General features: G+C 39.5%; 1 protein-coding gene across 1 annotated transcript in view; it reads left to right on the forward strand.

Annotated features, from left to right (window-relative positions):
* LOC118820991 (microtubule-associated protein 4) overlaps positions 1–19,219 on the forward strand; it is a 98,486-nt gene that overhangs the window by 33,358 nt on the left and 45,909 nt on the right. The window contains 3 exon segments of the mRNA XM_036589375.1: positions 13,642–13,761; positions 14,255–14,341; positions 17,239–17,397. Coding sequence (XP_036445268.1) covers positions 13,642–13,761; positions 14,255–14,341; positions 17,239–17,397 — 366 coding nt within the window.

Here is a 19,219-nt window from a genome sequence, read left to right on the forward strand (position 1 = left end):
TATGTGACCTCATTAGTTATACCTTTAATTGTATACATTCATTGATGTCTGAATAATTGCTGAATTTCATTTCAACTTCATTTCTTTTTCTGTCTGAGCTTTTAGATTATAATCCAGCTGTCGGCACACTTTCACACTTGACATTGATTCTATAGACTGTGGCGTTCCACTTGTGACAATTAGCACATCTAACATTGCCTCTTCTGCCATGCTCTGTGTCTTCTCCTCCTCTTGGTGATGGCGTGAGTGTGGCTGCTCCAGTAGGGAAGCAGGCTGCTAAGTGAGCCGCTGCGACGGTGCATTGACGCTGCACTGTCTCAGGAGGGAGCTGTATTTGGGTCAGCCCGCCCTACTTTAGGCTACCAAGCATGCCCTGGACAGTCCTGCGGCAGATGTGCTTCATCTGCAGCCTCGCTGTCCCTTCATCTCCAGGGGAAGAAGGCCTTGCTGGGCCTGCGTTCTGCCAGCTGTGCTCTATGCCTGATGAATGACTCTCATATTTCTCTGTGATAGTAAATAAATGGACAGAAGCACGCAGGACTGAACAGCGTACGTGTTCACATGCGCTCTAGGGCCCAACCGATATATTTGTTAGCCGATATTTAGGACCCCTCGTTGGTATCAGTGAAATTCTTGCAGATGAAGCACCATTAATGTCCCTTGACATGAAGAAAATCTAACATTTTTCACTAGAATCAGAAATCTGAAATGTCATTGACTAAAATTATGTCTGCATCATTTTTTTTCTTTGATGTGCATTTTCAGCCTGTTCCCATTAGATGGAGTGAACAGGTTGTTGTTGTACTGATTGAGGCTGTGTTCTGTCCACAGTAGATTCCCATATGGATACTTAATGTATAGACACGAACTTGATGCTGGACTTTCAATAAAAACTGACAGTAAAGTATAACATAACTATACCTTTATTTTTGAAAGATTTGAATCAGAAGCTTACCTATCCCTTTAAAGCCACCTCACAGTCCTAAAGACCTTTAAAGGAGAATTTCACAGATTTTTCACAACTAAATTGTAATTGAATGTTAAAAATGTAAACAAAGTCATTCAGAGTGGTAGGTTGATGTAATGCACCGTTTTAGAGAAACTGAGTCAGAATTGGTCACAGTGGTGATGATAAGAACCTTAAGTCACCATTAATGTGACTTCTGCGACTGTATGACTGTACATGCTGGATTTTGTAAGGCAAAATAATATCCAAAGAAAACTTTTACCAGATTTTACTGTTATCAATGCCACAGACACAGACAGTTGTAGGTCCACTTTTAAATTTGGATAGTACATAAAATGGCTATATTTGCATTGCAATCACCATGAGTCCTGGTTCCTATCACCACCACTGTAAAGAAAATCATGTTGCTATTTTGCAAAGTTACACATCAAACCAAAATGATGTGTAATTGGATTATGCAGACATTTCTTTAAAAAGGTGAAATTCCCCCTTATATTTTGTGAATATTAGAGCAAAACAGTGAAGAATACAGAAGTTCTCTGTCTGTTAGGTTTGGAAATGCAGTTTTCTTACAAGAGAAGTACTTATCCTTGCGACAGTAGATGTGTAGGTTTTGTACACATCGCTCATGTGTGATTTAAACTAATAGAGAGAAAAGTAATAGAAACACAAATGTATTATGAAGCATGGCAACACTGAGTCGAGAGACGATTAGGCCCTGTACTGTCTTTCCACCCTTATATGTGTGTATGTGCATGTGTCTGTATGTGGTCTCTGTGTGCTCCTGGTCTGAAGGTTGACTGTGGGCTGTCAGGCAGTTGAGGCAATAAAGAGGAAGTGTGCGAGATGGGTGTCATTTGTTCAGCTGCAGGCAGACTGTGGCGGTGCAGAGGACAGTAGTACAGTCTGAGTGTGATCGTGTCATACTGAGAAACTGGGGAGAAAGATATTTAAAAACAGGATGTAAAGGAGGAAAAAATAGTAAGTGTTTTGCATATAGGTTGTGAGTGTTCTGACATGTAGCCTATATAGCAGGAAAGTTGTTGTTTGAGTTGAACTTTTCATGTTTGTGTCAAATTATCACAATCCAGTCCTTTTTCCTCACTCAGTTTCATAAGTTTCAGTTCCCATTCCTGATCGTTTTCTCCACCTGTTAGAATGACTGCACGTCACTTTAATTTTGGTCTATGATCGCACAAAATACAATTGAATAGATTTTAAGAAGCTCTAGGACTCTTTATTGTTCTGGTAGTGCTTCTGCATCACTCAGTTGCTTTTTGCAAATATATTTTATTTTACTGTTGAGTGTTAAAAAATTGAAAAATCTCTTTGAAAGTTAATTTGATCAATAAGTAAATAATTGAAACATGGCCTCAATCTGCATGTTCTAAAACAAAGATTAGCAGAAAAATGGGGACATACAGTATATCCTAATATTCATCATACTGTTTAAAACAAATACAGCTCATACCAACACTGGACATTATTGATTAAACTCATCAGATGATGTTCAAGTTTACATTAATAAAGTCAGTGAGCCCATGATTCCTGAGAACTGCTACTCATTTCTAAAAGAGTATCTTAGTAACTGGCTTGTTTTGATTGGACTGTTGCATTCCATTTTCTTTTACACCAAAATAATGATGTATGGTATTAGTATAGTAACCATTAACTAGCACATTTCCAGCACATTTGTGTGTGTGTGTGTGTGTGTGTGTGTGTGTGTGTTTTAGACTAGTCAAATTTTCACCTCCTGCGTGAAATCCATAGCCTGTTTTGTCTGATACGAAACTAAATGCATCAAATCAGATTTTGTCTGAATTTACCAACTGTAATGTTAATGTTACTGTCATGTTAGCTAATGTGATGGCAAATGACAGCCTCTTTCTTGAACTTGAAATTTCAAGTTAAAATTTCTTTAGAATTTTTCATAGTTTACCAGGATGGCTGTGTTATTAACATATGGCTTTACTGCAAGTGGGATTGCCAGCAAGTTCATTCTTTACTGGGAGTAATGCATTTAGGAAAAAAACAGTATTCAGAAGCATGGCTTTCAACCTGAGTGCTGTTACAGTGCAGTGATCTCCAGCAATCCCAGTAACAAACCTGCAGGGCTGATTGATCAAAGTAGAAGAAGGTGGGGCAGCAGGGTCGAATGATAAAAATCTTCAATCTGGCTGACTATATTGTGAAAAATGAGGATCCTTTCATGTCAATCCCTGTTTGACTGGTATAATGAAAAAGAATGGAGTGGACTTCAGATCCATTGGCCTGGTGGCTCGAATGGCCAGTGTAGATTTTCCTTTGTGGAAAGTATATAAAATAATATTAAGAAAAATAAATAAAACAAACTGCATTGTAACAAATGCTCTGTTATGTTCAGGGCATTATGTCATGGATATACTGATAATTATCTATCAACTATATCACTAAAAATATTGCTAAAACTGAAAATCAGTATCATGTCATACATTTATAAATGATGTATCATCCAGCCTTATGTTATACCTCATACTCTGATTGTTGTTTTTAGGAGCTTGTTACTGAATAAAACTGAATAAAACTTACCTGTATGTTTTACGTATGCTAGATATGCTGACTTTCCCAGTCAAATCAGCATGCACATTTAGATTTGCCTGTAGGCAGAACATGTGGCGTTGGCCTAGTTTAATAAGTTAATAAGTAATTACTTTGTAATTGAAATAATAGGTAATTTTGTTTTTCAAAGTACAAACAATGTAAATGACCCTTCAAAGTTGCAGCAATGGTTTAAGGTCCAGCTGTTTACCTTAAATAAGCTTTTCCTAGGGGAAAGATACGTATTTGGACTTTCATATTCTAATGGTTTAAAACAATTATAGAATACAAAGCCTGTGGACAAGACAAAGTGTATGGAATCAGTGCAACTCAAAAAATATAATTGCAGTATAATATGGCACAATTATATTCCCTCATTAAAGGTACTGAAGATGTACCCTTGAGCGTACCACCCCAGAGACAGTTCACTACCTTTTTTCTGACAGTTTACCTCATGCCACACACAGTGATGTTACGTAATGTTTGTATATTGTGAATCAATTTGCATATTGTGGACCACAGACTTTTTACTTGCCTGTAGGATATGACTGTGTGCTTGTACGAATTTGTTTAAAGCAGCCTCTATGCACTGAGTGACAGTGTGACTGTTCAGCTGATGAACAGGGCTTGACAGCAGCCTGAGCAGTGGCATGTCTGCTGCCTTTATTTGTGTTTGTTTACATGCTTATGTTTGAAGGGTAAGAGAGACCTGTAGCAGTGGTCAGTCCCTCTCCATTACTGCCATCTCCACTGTATCTCTGCCTTCAGCTCTGTAGGCTGGTGCTGGCAGAAGGTGCCCTTTCACACACATCTAAGAATCTGCTTTTGCTCTTTCTGCGGCAGTTGTGAAGACTGTGAGACGTAGAGGAAACCTTCCTTTTCCTCTTCTTGGAGCCTTAGTAACTGACAGCTCCCATAATGCTACTCAGTGTTGGCTTCTCTTGATACGTCCCCCCCAGTAGTGTGTCTTTAAGTTGAACCCTAGTAGAAATCACACTTTATGCCACATTAACTGCATTTCCTTATAAATTCACCTTTTTTTCACAGCTGCTTCCTGACAGGTTTTTAACCTCAGGGGTTTTCTGCACAAATTAAATAATAAAAGCTTTAAATAAAAGAAAATGGGCAATGACTTTGTTTTTCATTTGTGTTTTCAGTTAGCTAAAAGTGTAACACAGGGATCGTGGTCAAACATACAATCTAGTGCATACATGTGGTCGTGCAGTTGCTAGTGTATAAAATAAGATGGTTTTTTTTTTTCCTATTTTATCGTATAAAGACGTTTTTTGCGTAAGCTCTACCACATCATTTTAAGCTCTGGAAGTTTAACATTCTTAATCCTGCAGACAAATTTTAGGGAGATCTCTTGAGCACCACTTGCAAGACACATAGTCACTGAAGGAGCTTGAGTGCAGATTTTAAGCTTGTGTTTGTTTGGAATTTTCTGAGCCAAGCAAAGAGAACATGAGGTCTTTCTGTGTGTTTGTCACAAGGGGAATAAAAGACACATTACCATTCTGTTTTGAACAGTAGTGTTCTGTTCTGGAGGCTAAAACATCTGTTGAGAGAAAGAGCAAAAGAAAAAAATATGAAATCAAAATTTTACAGAAATTATTTATTTGATACAGAAGGAGCATTTGTGATTTTAATAATGTATTTTGGAATACACATTATGCTGTCTTGTTAACCATTTCTCATAATTTTAGTTGGGTGTAGCATGAAAAATTACAGCTGACAAAAGAACTCAGCTATAACTCAGCTAACTCAGCTATAAAAAGTCAAAACACAAAAGTGTAAGCAGTTCTACCATCTAATATAGGTTTCCGAAGTGCCACTTCTTCCTGTATGCAATCTGCGAAAGTTGAGTAGGGCCCCCATCTGCCAAGGGCCCCTCATGGCAATTATAACCTATAATACAGTCATGCATAAATAGTGCACAATACCTCAGCAGACCTAACCAATTTGTGATTCTCAGTCAAAGTATGACTGGGTACATATAACAACCATGAGCTACATTATTTTTCTGCTATTCATGCAAACATAGTAGTGTTAGATGTGGCAAGATAGCTCTGAAGCACCGGTAACTGTTGTGGGCTGAAAAACAACATAAAGGTTTGAGAAAAGCTGTGAGATAAAACAGCAACATACAGGTAGCTACATGTTGTACTTAATATGAGTCATAATTATGGTATCTGATCTCATTAAAATGTAAGCCAGTGATCAAAAAGGTTTGCGGGCTTTCTGTCACTTGTTTGATGTGTCTAGTTCACAAGAGGACTATGTAAACTGGCTTTCTACCATCATACTACAACTTCTAATTTCTCTATTACTACTGCACTATGCATTACATAGGTAATTAACACTACAAGCAACACTACAAGCAAGAACACTACAAGCAATGCAAAATATGCTATATTTAAAGCCATTTGTGTTTCAGCCATAGGGCACACAGGTTTCTATAGACATGTATGGCATTATTTGGGTGTAGAAGTCATACTTTCATGACCTGAGTAGCCCTATATAGAGGGGTATGGGGTTAATTTGAACTGATCTTACCACCACGTTAGTTTACTAGCTAGATAAGCGACTACTGTTGTGATTTTGCCAAGATGGCGCCCACCGTGGCAGGCGTCTTTGTGTGTTCCTCCTGCAACCAACGCTATTTATTATTTATTTTAACTTTAGTGTTTATTTTAAGTGTACAGTTTTTAATATATTCTTATACTTTATTTTTTTTTCTAAGACTATATTGGTGAATGGAGGAACAGCAAAGAAGAATTTCATTGTACAGTGTAACTGCCTGTTTCTGCTGTGCATATGACAATAAAACTCTTGAATCTTGAATCTTGACGAAGTCAGGAATTGTGACTTTACAGTGTGGTAGCTAGTTGTTATCATAAGCATTTAATAAATTTAGCTAACATAGCCATACTTATAAAGATATATTTCAGAATATATATGTCCCAGAGCGCTTTAATGGATTTGCCATCATAAGCCTTAATGATAAGTTTAGCTATATCCTTTCTTCATAGATGACTTTGCTTTTAAAAATGTAGAAAAGATAAATTCTGAAGGTAAGGAATTTTTCATTAGTAACTAATGTAAGTAAATCTAATGGAAGAAATGCTAACATAACCCAATTAACATAACCCAGTTAACTAATGATTAACCTATTGATGATCCAATGATTGAGCTCCTATCTAGCTTTTGTGCAAAATCATTGTTTGTGAATGCTTAATCATTTTTATAAAGGAAAACACAGAACAGCATAAAATATTTCAACACTGCTGTTATAAGAATCAAAAATATTGTTATTTCTAACAATGCCTCATGTATGTTTATGACACTGTGAGCTGATCAGCTCACCAACCAACCAGCACTCAGTAGTGGAAAGGTGAGCATCCTACTGCCTTAAACCTATTTGCTGTAGAACAAAATGCATGAATTTAATAGAATATAGCTTTCTACTTCCCAAAATTAAAGAAAGGTCTCATACAAATGGTGCTGCATTCACCCCCGTTCATTAAGGACTCACTCGCAGGAGTCCTTTGACGTTTTGCAGCCATGTTTTTGATACAGTGGGAGAAATAGGAAGTGAATAGGCTTCCCTTAAACCGGCTTTGGCACTGTTATTCAAGGATGCAAATTTGCATGTTAGAGTTGAACTCAAGGTAAAGATCTGCATGTGAAAATTATATGGTTAGGAAATGTGTGACATGAAATACAGAGAATTCCATTGAAATTAATTAAATAGCTCCCAAACAGATTTGAACACTAGGCTTCAACACTGATGCTAGTACTGTTTTTAGCTACACAATGTAGCCTCATAGTTCCACTGCAAAACTAAGAGACTATATTAGGTTTAAGGGGAGAATAATGTAAAATTAATTTTTGGCAAAATAATTACTTTAATAATTACTTTAAAGGAATTTATATGCAGGGAATTGATGCTGTGCTGTGTGTGGCCTAGTTTGAGGCTTGGCCTGGCTGAGTCTGCCTAAGTCTGCCTCAGCATGCTCGAGACGGAGTGGGTGTGGGGTCAGACGGAGGACGCCTCCTTCTCCTCTCGCTCTGCCTTCAGCAGTGATTTACTCTGCATCTCCTCTCCTCCATTACATGCTGCACAAAGCTGTTCCTCACACACATTATGTTCACTTTCAGTCTAGTGGAGTTTATTGCGTAACAGTGTCTCGGTCCGAGATTGTGTCGTGAGGAGAAGCTGTGCAGTGTGCAGTGGTTTGTGTGTTATCTGGTTCTGCCGTAGTCCTGGAAGTCTTGGTTATATAATGAGCCGGTGAGAATGCAGACAGACAGACAGACAGTCATTAAGTCATCTTATGGGCTGATTGTTGGTATCCTGTTCCCCAGACAAATACGTTGTGGGGTACAGTTTGTCAGGCCAGCTTTACGGAAAACCTCAACATGTCGGGAAAAATGTCGGAGATTAAAATAGTTGGGGTCTGTGTATCCCAGGAGGAGTTTAGAGTTATGGGGAGGGGCGGGGGGAGAATCACTGCAAAGGTGTAGCAATAAACTGGGCCAAGCAAAGCAAGACATTGCAATCGTAGATGAGAAAGGAGAGAAAAAGAAAGTGGGTGAGAGGGACTATTGCCGAACTCGAACACCTGGAAAAGGCATCCAAAAGTTCAGCAGTCTTACTCTCCCAGCTTTCTTCCAAATAGAGGTGGGTGACGTGCCGATATTTTAACTTTATCACAGTAATGATGTCAAAATATGCCAACGTGGATGATGCTAGGACACTGAACAACAGCATGAATTATGAACAGAACAGGTAATAGCCCCCAGTGGTGTCACACAGTCAAAGTAAAACTGCATAAAAAGGATGATTGGATATATATTTGACCAGCTGTTTGATTTACACTGAATAAAAATAAAATATTTTATTGGCTGTTTTGCTGGTGCATTGTGTCGGTCAAAGGGTAGCAAACGTCAGAAAAGCTAAATATCACGTATGTACTGTGCATCATGAAGATATTGTGTCATCCACCACAGACTCCAGCAACCAAAGTGGCTCTTGGCGCGCAACATACTCTGGTTAAAAGGGTCAGTTTGTTGTGACTGCTGTTGCTGTTTTTGCTGGGTGGTTTGGTTTGTAGTTAATTAGAGTAATTGTAACCGAAGAGGGCTGGTCACAGTGTGTTGGAAGTGTCTACCCTCCTCGGATGTTGTGTTCTCCTGCATTACCCCCTCCCTGTTTTTCTATTTGAGGTAGCGCTGGGCTGGGCATTTCTTGCTGCCGTTGAAGTGTCTGTTCAAAAGCCTTTATGCCTGTACGTGCTATGTTGTCTGCGTCGTCCTCTGAGCCAGCGCTACAATATCTTCATGTATCTCAATACTAAATTTTTGCCATTTCCTCTACTTTCATCTACAACCGAAAGCTCCCAGTTTCCTGCAGGCACTGCCAAGTTGTACTCTCCTCACTTTCCCCTCAGTGTTCCCCAACACGCCGGACAAGCCTCCAGCCTTTCTCTGGGCCTCTCCTTATTAGTTTCCTTTTTTCAGGTGACTCTCAACAAAAGGGAATACGCCTGAATACGTTAGCTTATTTGTTGGTCACTTTGTTTGCCGAACTCCAGGCTTTCTGGACAGAGTTCATGGAGTGGAACACAACATGACCTGGCAGGTTTGGCCCAGGCTCCAGTCACATGGTTTGATGGTACATGTTTTTGTGTGTGTGTGTCTCACATCTGCACTCTCTCTCTCCTCCTCTGTCACTCAGTCTTTGTGCAGTTTGTCTTTTTTTATGAAGCTTTTTAATAAGTTAGGCTATGTATTTACTGACTGCAGAGAGCCCAGAGCTAAGAGTGTTCTGCTTTTTCATATCCATTCTGGACCGTGGGCTCTGTTATTCAACACACTCATTCACTTCCAGCGTGCTAGCTGCCACTTGTTCACTTCACTGCTGTTTCCCTCTAAGTCTCATCCACAGGAACATTACCATCACTGACACTGTGCTGTATATTGTGCAGAGTAAAGTTGAACCCAGATACTGTAGAAGAGGAATTCAGAATGGTCAAATGAGGTCTCTTTTTTTTAATTTACACAAGCTGAAGTATTTCTATGTCAGTGTAGCTCTAAATCTTTTTGTTAAATTTAGCAGTGTCGGAGTAACACATTACAGTAATGTGATTACTTTTTCCTTTAACAAGTGTAACGCATTACAGTTAAATGCATGTGATACAGTTACTGTCTCTAATGCCACATTATTAATTATGCGTGATGCAGTAATTTAGATTACCCAGGCCTTTCCTTCTGCCTAATTTGCGTGTGCATGTGCTACCTGACTCAGCTGACTGTGCGACTTTGATTGTGAATGTGATTGCAGGAAGCACGTAATCTTGATGAGAGTTCTGTCGAGGCATCTAATCCTGCTATGATACTGAAATATGAAACTGATTGATTCATGCTGAAGAGAGAGACCCAACTTCCCTACAGACCAGTCTCAGTTTTCATTCAGGAACAGCTCTGTAAGCATTGCATTTAGTCATAAAGATTTTGTTTGGAGGCAGCTGTTTCTAGGGTTTTCCAAACAGCATTAACTCTTTAGAATTTTATTCAGCCATAACTGTCTGTCTTATTCAAAGGCATGGACTGGTTATTTCTTTTTACATAATGGACTACTGGGATAGGATATGTGTAAGAAAGCAGATTTGACTGTCTGTCCTTAACCGAAGCCTGAGGAAGTGTTTTTCCTGTCCTTTATCTCAGTGATGCACTGTAGACCTTTGCTAATGGTGGAACTGTGCTAGCTGTCGTTATCCCAGACTATTTGATTACAGCACACCCTTCACCGAGACAGAGCAGACATCAGATCAGAGTTGTGGCTGGGGCTGTTGTAATCCTCCAGACGAACCTGACTAGTGGTCATGTCTCCATATGGATCCGCTGTCCGATTGCCTTTTCCTTGAAGCCCTTGTAGACCTGACTATATGTGGCACTTGTGTGCATCACCATAATTCACGTCACCAAATAAAGATTCATTAGGCAGACTCATCTACAACAAACGCAAACGAGTTGTGTGCTGCGCTGCTGAGGCGAGCAGCCCGTCAGCTCCTGTCAGTCAGTAGGTTTTTCACTTGCTGACATGCCTTAAGCGCTGATTGGACACGCGGATTAAAAACGGCCGCATGAGTGCCAGTGCACTGCTTTTGGGCTTTTTGTGCATCTGCCCTCCATAGACTCGGAGAGCCTTTTCGGAAAGATGACACGTAACGTTCCATGCGCCAGATGTCTGCTGAAGTTACTTTGCTTAGTCAGTACTGCCTGGTATCTTTGAAAGCTCAGGCATTTTGGCTTGTTTTCAGAAGGTCCTCCTGCTACATTTTGTTGATAAAATATCAGTAGGGTTACACCTTGTTTTATGTGAATTGTTGTTCTATATAGGTAAGAAATGGAGATGTGATCTTTTGACAAGCAGAACAATAAAGGAAAATCTAGCTGACGGCGCTAATATGCCCGTGCTTTTACTAACGTCAGAAGAATGTTATCTTAAGGGAAATGTGAAGATGATTTGGTGAGCCGTGTTTGTGGCTCTTTCAGCTGTGAGAGCAGACAGAGCTGGAAGGGCAGAGCAGAGGAGGTCAGGTCACAGAAACTCAAAGTGACAGGAGGACGCAGGCTTTCGCAGAGCTTTCATGATCGCAGCACTGGGTGGGTGGGTGTGTTGGCACGGGCTGGTATGGCAATAATCTTTAAAGCACTACTGTATATGTTTAGATTTTGATTTGAACCCCATTGGGCGGTAGTTGCTGCTGTATAGCATCAAGAGCTGTCACATAAAAACAATTAAAAACAATTCTTGATGAATCATCAGTGATAAGTTGGCAACTACATGAAGATGATGCTTATTTTAAATTCTCTTATAGTAAGAAACAGCCTGACAGAGACGACCATTTAAATGCATATGCGCATCCATTTGTATTCATCTTTATGTAGTGAAGTTTTTAGGGGAACGTTTTGACAGGTTCTGCATGGTTTATTGTTTAGTTAACTTTTTATTGTTTGGCCTTTAAAAAAAAACTTATATTACTCGCTTGTCAAAATAATTGGCACACTTGAGTATTAATATAATTGATAGAGCTAGGGGTGGGCAGTAGGACAGTGTTTGTCATTATTGTGATTGATTGCGTCACAGTTAAATTTTCCGAGCATATTGTGTTTATCATCACTACTTGAACACTGACAAACTGCATGTTTTATTGGAAAGAGAGCATAATTAGTCCTGTATAAGTGGGTTTAGTTCACTACAGCGTATTTTATAAAGTATTTAATAAAAGCAATTTTATTCATAGTTTCTGATAGTATTTTTGAATGTGGCATTTCCTGTTGGAACTGATAAAAACGAACTGTCCTGATGGATATTGTGAAAATATTTGAAGTATGGCGATTAGAGATGTGAATGGGTTAATCGTTCGAGTTGTCAGTATCCGAATGCTGAAGTCACTACTCAGGTATTTGTTGCTTTTCATCACAGGGAGATATTAAACAAGCTGACAGTTCAGCGATTTTATGTTTTAACATGACTGCAAAATGTGACTATTTTCAAGCAAGTAAGTATATTATACTTGCTGCTATGAAACCAGAGTGCCTTAATGTGAGTGTGTTGCCAATGATTCGTTGTCACAGACGTGACTGAGAAAGGCAGATACGGTCAGCTTTTGCGTATCTTTTTCACTAACAAGGTTAACTAACTTACTGTAGCTGATGTCAGTTAGATCCAAAAACAGATATCCAGATATTTCTCTGACAAACTATCATAAACTAACATACTCTGACAAACTAAACATGATGGCATGTCTTCCAGTGAGGAGAAAACACTTCAGCATCAGCATCCAACGATATACCATTTAGCTGTACATCAGTGTTAGCTTATCAGCTTATCTGAGGCAGCCTCCATTCATCCAGCATGAAAACCTTGATTTCCCTTGACTATTTTTGATTATATTTTAATATAAATCATGTTTGAATATTTTAGTGTACTAAAATTAGTGTCACTTTTTTTGCAGGGAAGGAAAAGATTGTTGCCTTTAACTGGGAGTCCGTTCATTAACTGCTATGGATACTCCAATATCACAATTAGTCGGAATGCACAATACTAATCTCGATATTGCATTTTGCCATATCTCCCGCCCCTAACGACAACTCTGATAGCCTTAAATTATAAGACTCTTGACCTCTATTGTCACCTCCCCTTCCTTCCTATAAACAGAATTTTTACATTTTTGCGTGGTTTGTTATTGATCAGTCTACTTTTTTTCTTTGCATTCCTTACTCTTATTAAAATACTCTGTAAATTTCTCGATTACTAATATATTAGATTCTGACCAGCCCAATAGCATCCTCGCCAAACAAGCTTGAAACTTCTGTCACCTCCGACAATTTTCCGAAACACAGTTGCACAGGGGCAGGCTACATAATGACTGCTTGGATCTGCTTTTAATCTGAGCCCAATTCTCACCAACAGCAAGCCTAACCGGAGGTCCCGGCAGCTCTGTCTGGGTTTTTGGGGGACCCGTGGTGCCATAGTGACTGTGGGTGTCGTCCTGTCGAGTTCTCTCACTGTCACCCTTGTTAAGCCCTCTGGCCCGCCATGGGAGGGAGGGATGAGGGGAAAGGGAGAGAGAGAGAGAGGGAGAGGGAGGGTGGGAGAGAGAGAGAGGGAGGTTTGTGGGAGGGTTGCGTCTCCCCTGCTGTGGCCAGAGCAGCCACTTCAGATCAGGCGGCAGGCCCACGTCCAGTCAGGAGGTTCCCCGCCGAGACGGGACGGGACGGCGGGCTCGGACTGTGCCAGCCACACAAACACACACCCAGACAGAGACGCCTCTCAGGCCTCTGTTCCACCGCACACACTTCGAACGTAGAGAGCTCGCAGGACGCCTTGCTACCAGAGATTACGGAACTGGCTTTTGTTTGTTAACTGAAGTATGCAAGGGATTAGACTTTGGTCTGTAATTGGGCTGAAGGTAAGTTTGTGGAAGAGCTTCTATAATGTTTTGTGCTCCGGAGAGTATGAAAAACTTGAGTAACTGTTGAAATATGTTGTTTTTGAAGGAACTGTTCTTTGGATCTCGTTCCAGGCACTGTAGGTTCATCAGTGGCACCAGGGGGACATATTTCAGTGTCGCACCCAGAGCCGCAGGGCGAACTGTGGCCACGTCAGGCAGATCAGCAGGCCTTCATCTCAGACTTTCTGCCAGGTGAGAGCTTCTCTTTGGTCATATTTAAGCTACGCCATAAAGCCTCACCAACCGCTGCTAGGATACATGCAATATATTAATGGTAATTTAATCCGTAGTGATGAGCAGTTTAAAAATAACAGCCATTTTCAGACACTAGTTTATCTCAAAGGTTGATTGAAATGTGCTCTTATTAACGGTTGATTGCATTTGAAATCACTTTCGTAAGTGTGATTAAAATATTTCAGCGGTCATCTCCAAATAAAAATGAATAGCACAAGTGCCCCCCTTTTCGCGCTTCAATGTCTGAGTGCTTGTTGCTGGTGGCTGCTTGTGCCATCACTGTCTCTCTCCGTCTCTGTTTTTCTTTCTCTTTCGTTCCATCATCTTTTCTCTGTGTTTCTGAAACACAAACACAAGCTTTCTCTTTGTGACTCCCCCTCTGGTTTACTCTCTCCCTCGCTTTCTCCCCCCTTCTCTCCCTCCCTCCCTCCCTCCCTCCTTTTTGCTCTAGGCTCTATGGCCGGTTATCCTGATCAGTGGGGTGCTCAGCCCCACCCTGCACAGATGATGGACAGTGGCTTGATGGGACCTTTCTCAGGTTAATATCTTCACTCAACTGATGCCACTCTCTTGCTGTGTAGCTTTGCAAAACACTGCAGAGCCACTGCCATTATTATTGGTCCAATAATTGAAAAATGTGCAATCATGTCTTGATCAGTGAGTGCGTCATTACTTTCAGTTTTAGGAGGGATAAAAGTCTATGCTTGCTAAGTTTTTTTGGTATATCAATTGCTGTAGGACTTACACTACTTTGCCACCATGCCCATTTTAACTTAATCTAAAGAAGAAAACATGAACACAGCATTATCCTCTGAAGATTCACCCATCACCAGGGACCAATCAAGTTTGCCATCTGCATTCAACAACCAAAAGCGCACAAGCTAATTCGGCTATGTAATTTCCCAGTGTCAAGAGATACAACTTAATACACATGAATAAACTGAATTAGGTGACTGAAAGTGCAAAATAGCCACCAGGAATGGCTATTTTTAAGGATAAAATGTGCTTTTTTGGCATTTTTGTCTGTCTGTTTTTGCTATTTTAAATGCAATTGTGGTTTCAGCTGAAGTGTTCTGTGCTTGGATAGAGAAAACTTGTTGCATTCACTCTACTCTCTAATCTCAGGGATGACAATTAGAAAAGTGCACTTTTTTTCATAAACCAATGACCCCAAAGCCCTCTTTTAGCACTAATGGCCCGTGTTAAAGAAAATGACTTCATTAGCCGAATCAAATGGCCTTCTGTCTCTGCACGTGGCTCTCTGAAAGTGTTCGTCTGTCGATAGATCTTGGTTCAAATGCCACTACTGAGACACGGTGCAGGGAACAGATTGAAAACAGCTCACTTCGTTGAGGTGATGAGTCATCCTTGCATCAACATTCACATCAGGTCCAGCCGCTCAGACGTTCTTTCCTCTGCTATTTCATCTGACTGTCAGTGGGTGACCTTAAAGAATATCTGTAATATTTGCATTCTCGTTTCTTTCACATGATGAGAATGCTTTATTTTGCCGCTCAAGGTTGGCAGTTTTCAAAGTTTCTGTTTAATTATTTACAGCATTAAATGTCTAGTGCTGAAACTAATAGTAAGGTGATGTTGAGCTGCTTTGCTTAATTCAGCAATGTTGGTTTTGTCACAAATGTTGACCTTGGTTGTAAGTAACGGTGGTGGACCAGTTACACAGATTCTGTACTTAAGTGAAAGTGGAGGTGCGCTTGGTAAAAGTCCTCATTTTATATTTGTACTGGAGTCAAAGTACAAAAGTTTGCTTTCACTTGTCAGAATAGTTGCTGTTATTTCAGTCAGTAATAAACAATGTGGGCGAAAAGTTATAAGCTAGATACCAGATGGTATCTCAACATGTTTTGGAACATGTTTTGGACTTGTTATACTGTTCTTATCTATTTACAGTAATTTAGTGATATATTAACTTGCCGTGTCCTGGGTTACTCCATAGTTGACAGTATAACCCATGAAATTCTTAGTAGCCTACTTTCTGTACTTTCTGTACTTTCAGTACATCCAAAATTTTAGAAAGGAGTAAACAAAAACATCTCCAGTATGCATTTGATGCCTACATACAAAATATTGATCTCTTGACAGCCTAATAGCTAAAGATAGAAACTAAAGCCTACAGATAACAATAAGTAAAAAAAAAAAGCTGAGTAATATAGCTAAGCACCTTAGAGCTCTTGTGCCTGTTTATATGCCTGTTTGATAATATGATCTTCCACACTGCTTAATCCACATCCTACACCTCTCCTCTCATGTCTTCAGTTTAGGAAATGGGTCAGATTTCACTGTCAAATTACTTTCTCCTGGGATCTTCCACACTCACAGGCATCCTGTAAATACTCCTAAGTTCCTAAGGCTTGTTAGAGGTGCCCAAGCCTAGTTACAGATCCTGAATTATGATTGGACAGTAGTAGGAGGGGTTAGTGAAAGGTGTGCTGCATTGTTTTTTTACTTTATTTAAAAGTTCATTATGTTTATTAAGTTTAATATGTTTCAGACATGTTTAGAAAGTCCTGTTTTCTCCCACAGAGTTAACAAGCTGGGTTTTGCAGGAAGTAGTGGAGTAAAATCTGGGATATTTTAAATGTAGAGGACAGAAAGTAAAAGTCCCAAAAAATGGAACAAAAAAGTACAGATACTTGGAAGAAAAAGTATTTACTCTACTGTCTAAAATTGAGAATCACCTGCCTTTTTGATATCTGCTGTGATTTTCTTAAAAAATACATTTAGATTTAGGTGCAATAGATTTAAATGTTATAAACACCAGAGTTTATAAGATTTTAGATGTTTTATTCAGTATTTCAAGTTTTTGGGGACAGCAATGACACACTAAATGATAAATAATATGATGTAATTTAGTTTTTATATTATATGCATAACTGGTATTATGCTTGTCTAATTTCTCAGCACATTATCTGCCTCTAGATTTGATCACCTTTTAAATATAATGCACAGTATTTCACTCCACTCTCAGTGTTATGCAGTTTCTCCAAACTAGCACACATTAGTGAAAGACCTACGTAGAGTAGTGGCATCCTAACTGAATCATTCTATACATGTATCCGCAGCAAAAATGGTTTTATATCTGTGAAAACAGTGGATTCAAATTTTAGAGCGGTGATTCCAAATTTTTGAACATTAGAGTAAGTGCTTTGTTGCCGTCCACTACTGGTAGGTAATAATGCACAAAGAAATATGCGTGTATTTTATAAAACTGACTAGAAAGCTGTCTTCAGTATTAGTTGTTAGGATTTGGCTTTAAAAATTAAATCAGGTTCTTGGCTGTTGGTAAGTAACTAAGCTTGCTAGCTAAATTCAGAAGAATTCCAAACACTGAAATGTAGCAGTTCCTCTTGTGGTTTACAGATGCACTAAACCTCTGTATGCTATAATAGTCTTGAACCTTTTCTGTTTCCACAGGATTCTCTCAACCTGCGATGGGGATGGGAATCAATATGGATGTTGGAGTTGCACCACTCCAGCCAGAAAAACCTCCAAGCATTGCAGACAGCCAGAAACTGCCATCACTGGCCTCAGAGGCACCTACCACACCCAAGAACCCTGTGGACTTTTCTCCAGGTAGAGGAGAAAGACAAACAGATGCACACCCAGATGCACACAGCTTACCACACACTTTTACAGCATTTCTTTCAGATCCTGCAGAACCACAGCTACGTCTCTTACGTTACTGATGCAAAGAGTTTGACCTCAGTGTCTTTATGATAATGTGACATTATGTGTGTGACAAGTCAATATTATGACCCTGCCATCTGCCAAATAGTGTTTATAGCAGATTCTCTAGCCCTAATATGCAGTCATTTCCCCCCCCAATGCTCCCCCAGCTGCACTGATGAGGTTTGGATTTTACAGAGGATTATGAGATTACAGCAGGAGACCCCCCTGTCACGCTTATCCTCTGAACAAATCCAGCTACATCAGAGGACACATGCATTGACCTTGCTTTGCCACTGTGGGGCACTATAACCAGACACAAACAGTAAAAAGCTTTATACATACATTAACTTAGCTCTAGAGTCAAAGTATTCCTAATGTGCCATCCATCTCGTGCTCCCAGGGTGTCATTAATGGCCGCATCTGTGTGACATGGTACGGTACAGCTGAGGCTCAATGTTGTGCCATGGTAGGTGGCATGAATCGCACACAAGTTCAGCTCGCTTGGCGGTTTGTGTGTGCTGATTTAAAATGCTGATCATCTCTGGTTGGTGAGCGACTGAGGACATTCAGCAAGTGTGTGACATAGTCAGCAGGCAGCATACAGTCATGCCTGGCTATTAAACACAGACTTGGGAACATTTGAGAGGTGCTTAAAAGCTCATAATTAGCACTGGAACTGACACACTGTCATGCTATTTCACATATATGAAATTGAAAATGGAAAACTGAATTTTCCTCACCTTTTTTAACTACGAGTGTGAAGTAGTATATAAACAAGTTAAAAAACGTAATGTACTTTAACCACTCCCTATAGTCCATATATGGAATCTTAGCAAAATGGCTTGTTTTAATTGTAATTTAGTTGTTTTTGTGATTTCTCAAAAAAGAAATCGTTTATATATCCAACGTCATACAGCAGTGAATATATAAACGATGTCACAAAAACAACTTGTTTATATATCCAGCATATAGCAGCTTAGTCCTGCCCATTCATATTGAAGTTGTAAGGAGTGCTTCATCCCAGACTGCTTTTTAAATAAAGCACAACACAGGCCTGCCAATCAGAACAGAGGTTGTTTACATATATGTTTACGCACACACAAACACACACACACACACACGTGTGTGTGTGTATATATATATATATTATTAAGAGAGATCACAAAATGATCATGGAATACAAATTGTGGCCCAGTATAATATTTAATAATAATAATAATATTACAAATATCATAATTGTAACCCACACAAATATCATAGACCATGGACCTTGGGGGGAAAAATAAATATAAGAAAAATTATGTCTGCTTTACGGATGTTGCAACAAAAGATATCTATAGCAGTTTGTTATTCAGTGATGCATGTTAACATCATAATAACAGATAAGTTTGCGAGCCAAGCAAAGCATGGAACAGTTATTTAAAAAGTATTTTTTAAATAAATACTCAAGTCAAGGCTGTTGATAGTAGATTGCATATACATCCCTCAGTGCATCGCACTGGCCGATGTCCTCTCTTACCCAGTCCCTGCCATGAGAGCAAATCTGTCTATCATTTGTCTGTGTGTATCATTTATCAAAAAGACAGGCCCACAGGGCAACATGTTCCCTCCATATCCTCTTGACATTAAAGAGTGGATTTGAACTTTTCAGAATAAAGATAACTAGGTCAGTCTAGTGTAGGATCCAGTGGCCAAAACAGAGATAGAACTGCATTATGTCTATGAG

This window comes from Colossoma macropomum, unplaced genomic scaffold (genome assembly GCF_904425465.1).
Source record: "Colossoma macropomum unplaced genomic scaffold, Colossoma_macropomum, whole genome shotgun sequence".
Taxonomy (NCBI): Eukaryota; Metazoa; Chordata; class Actinopteri; order Characiformes; family Serrasalmidae; genus Colossoma; species Colossoma macropomum.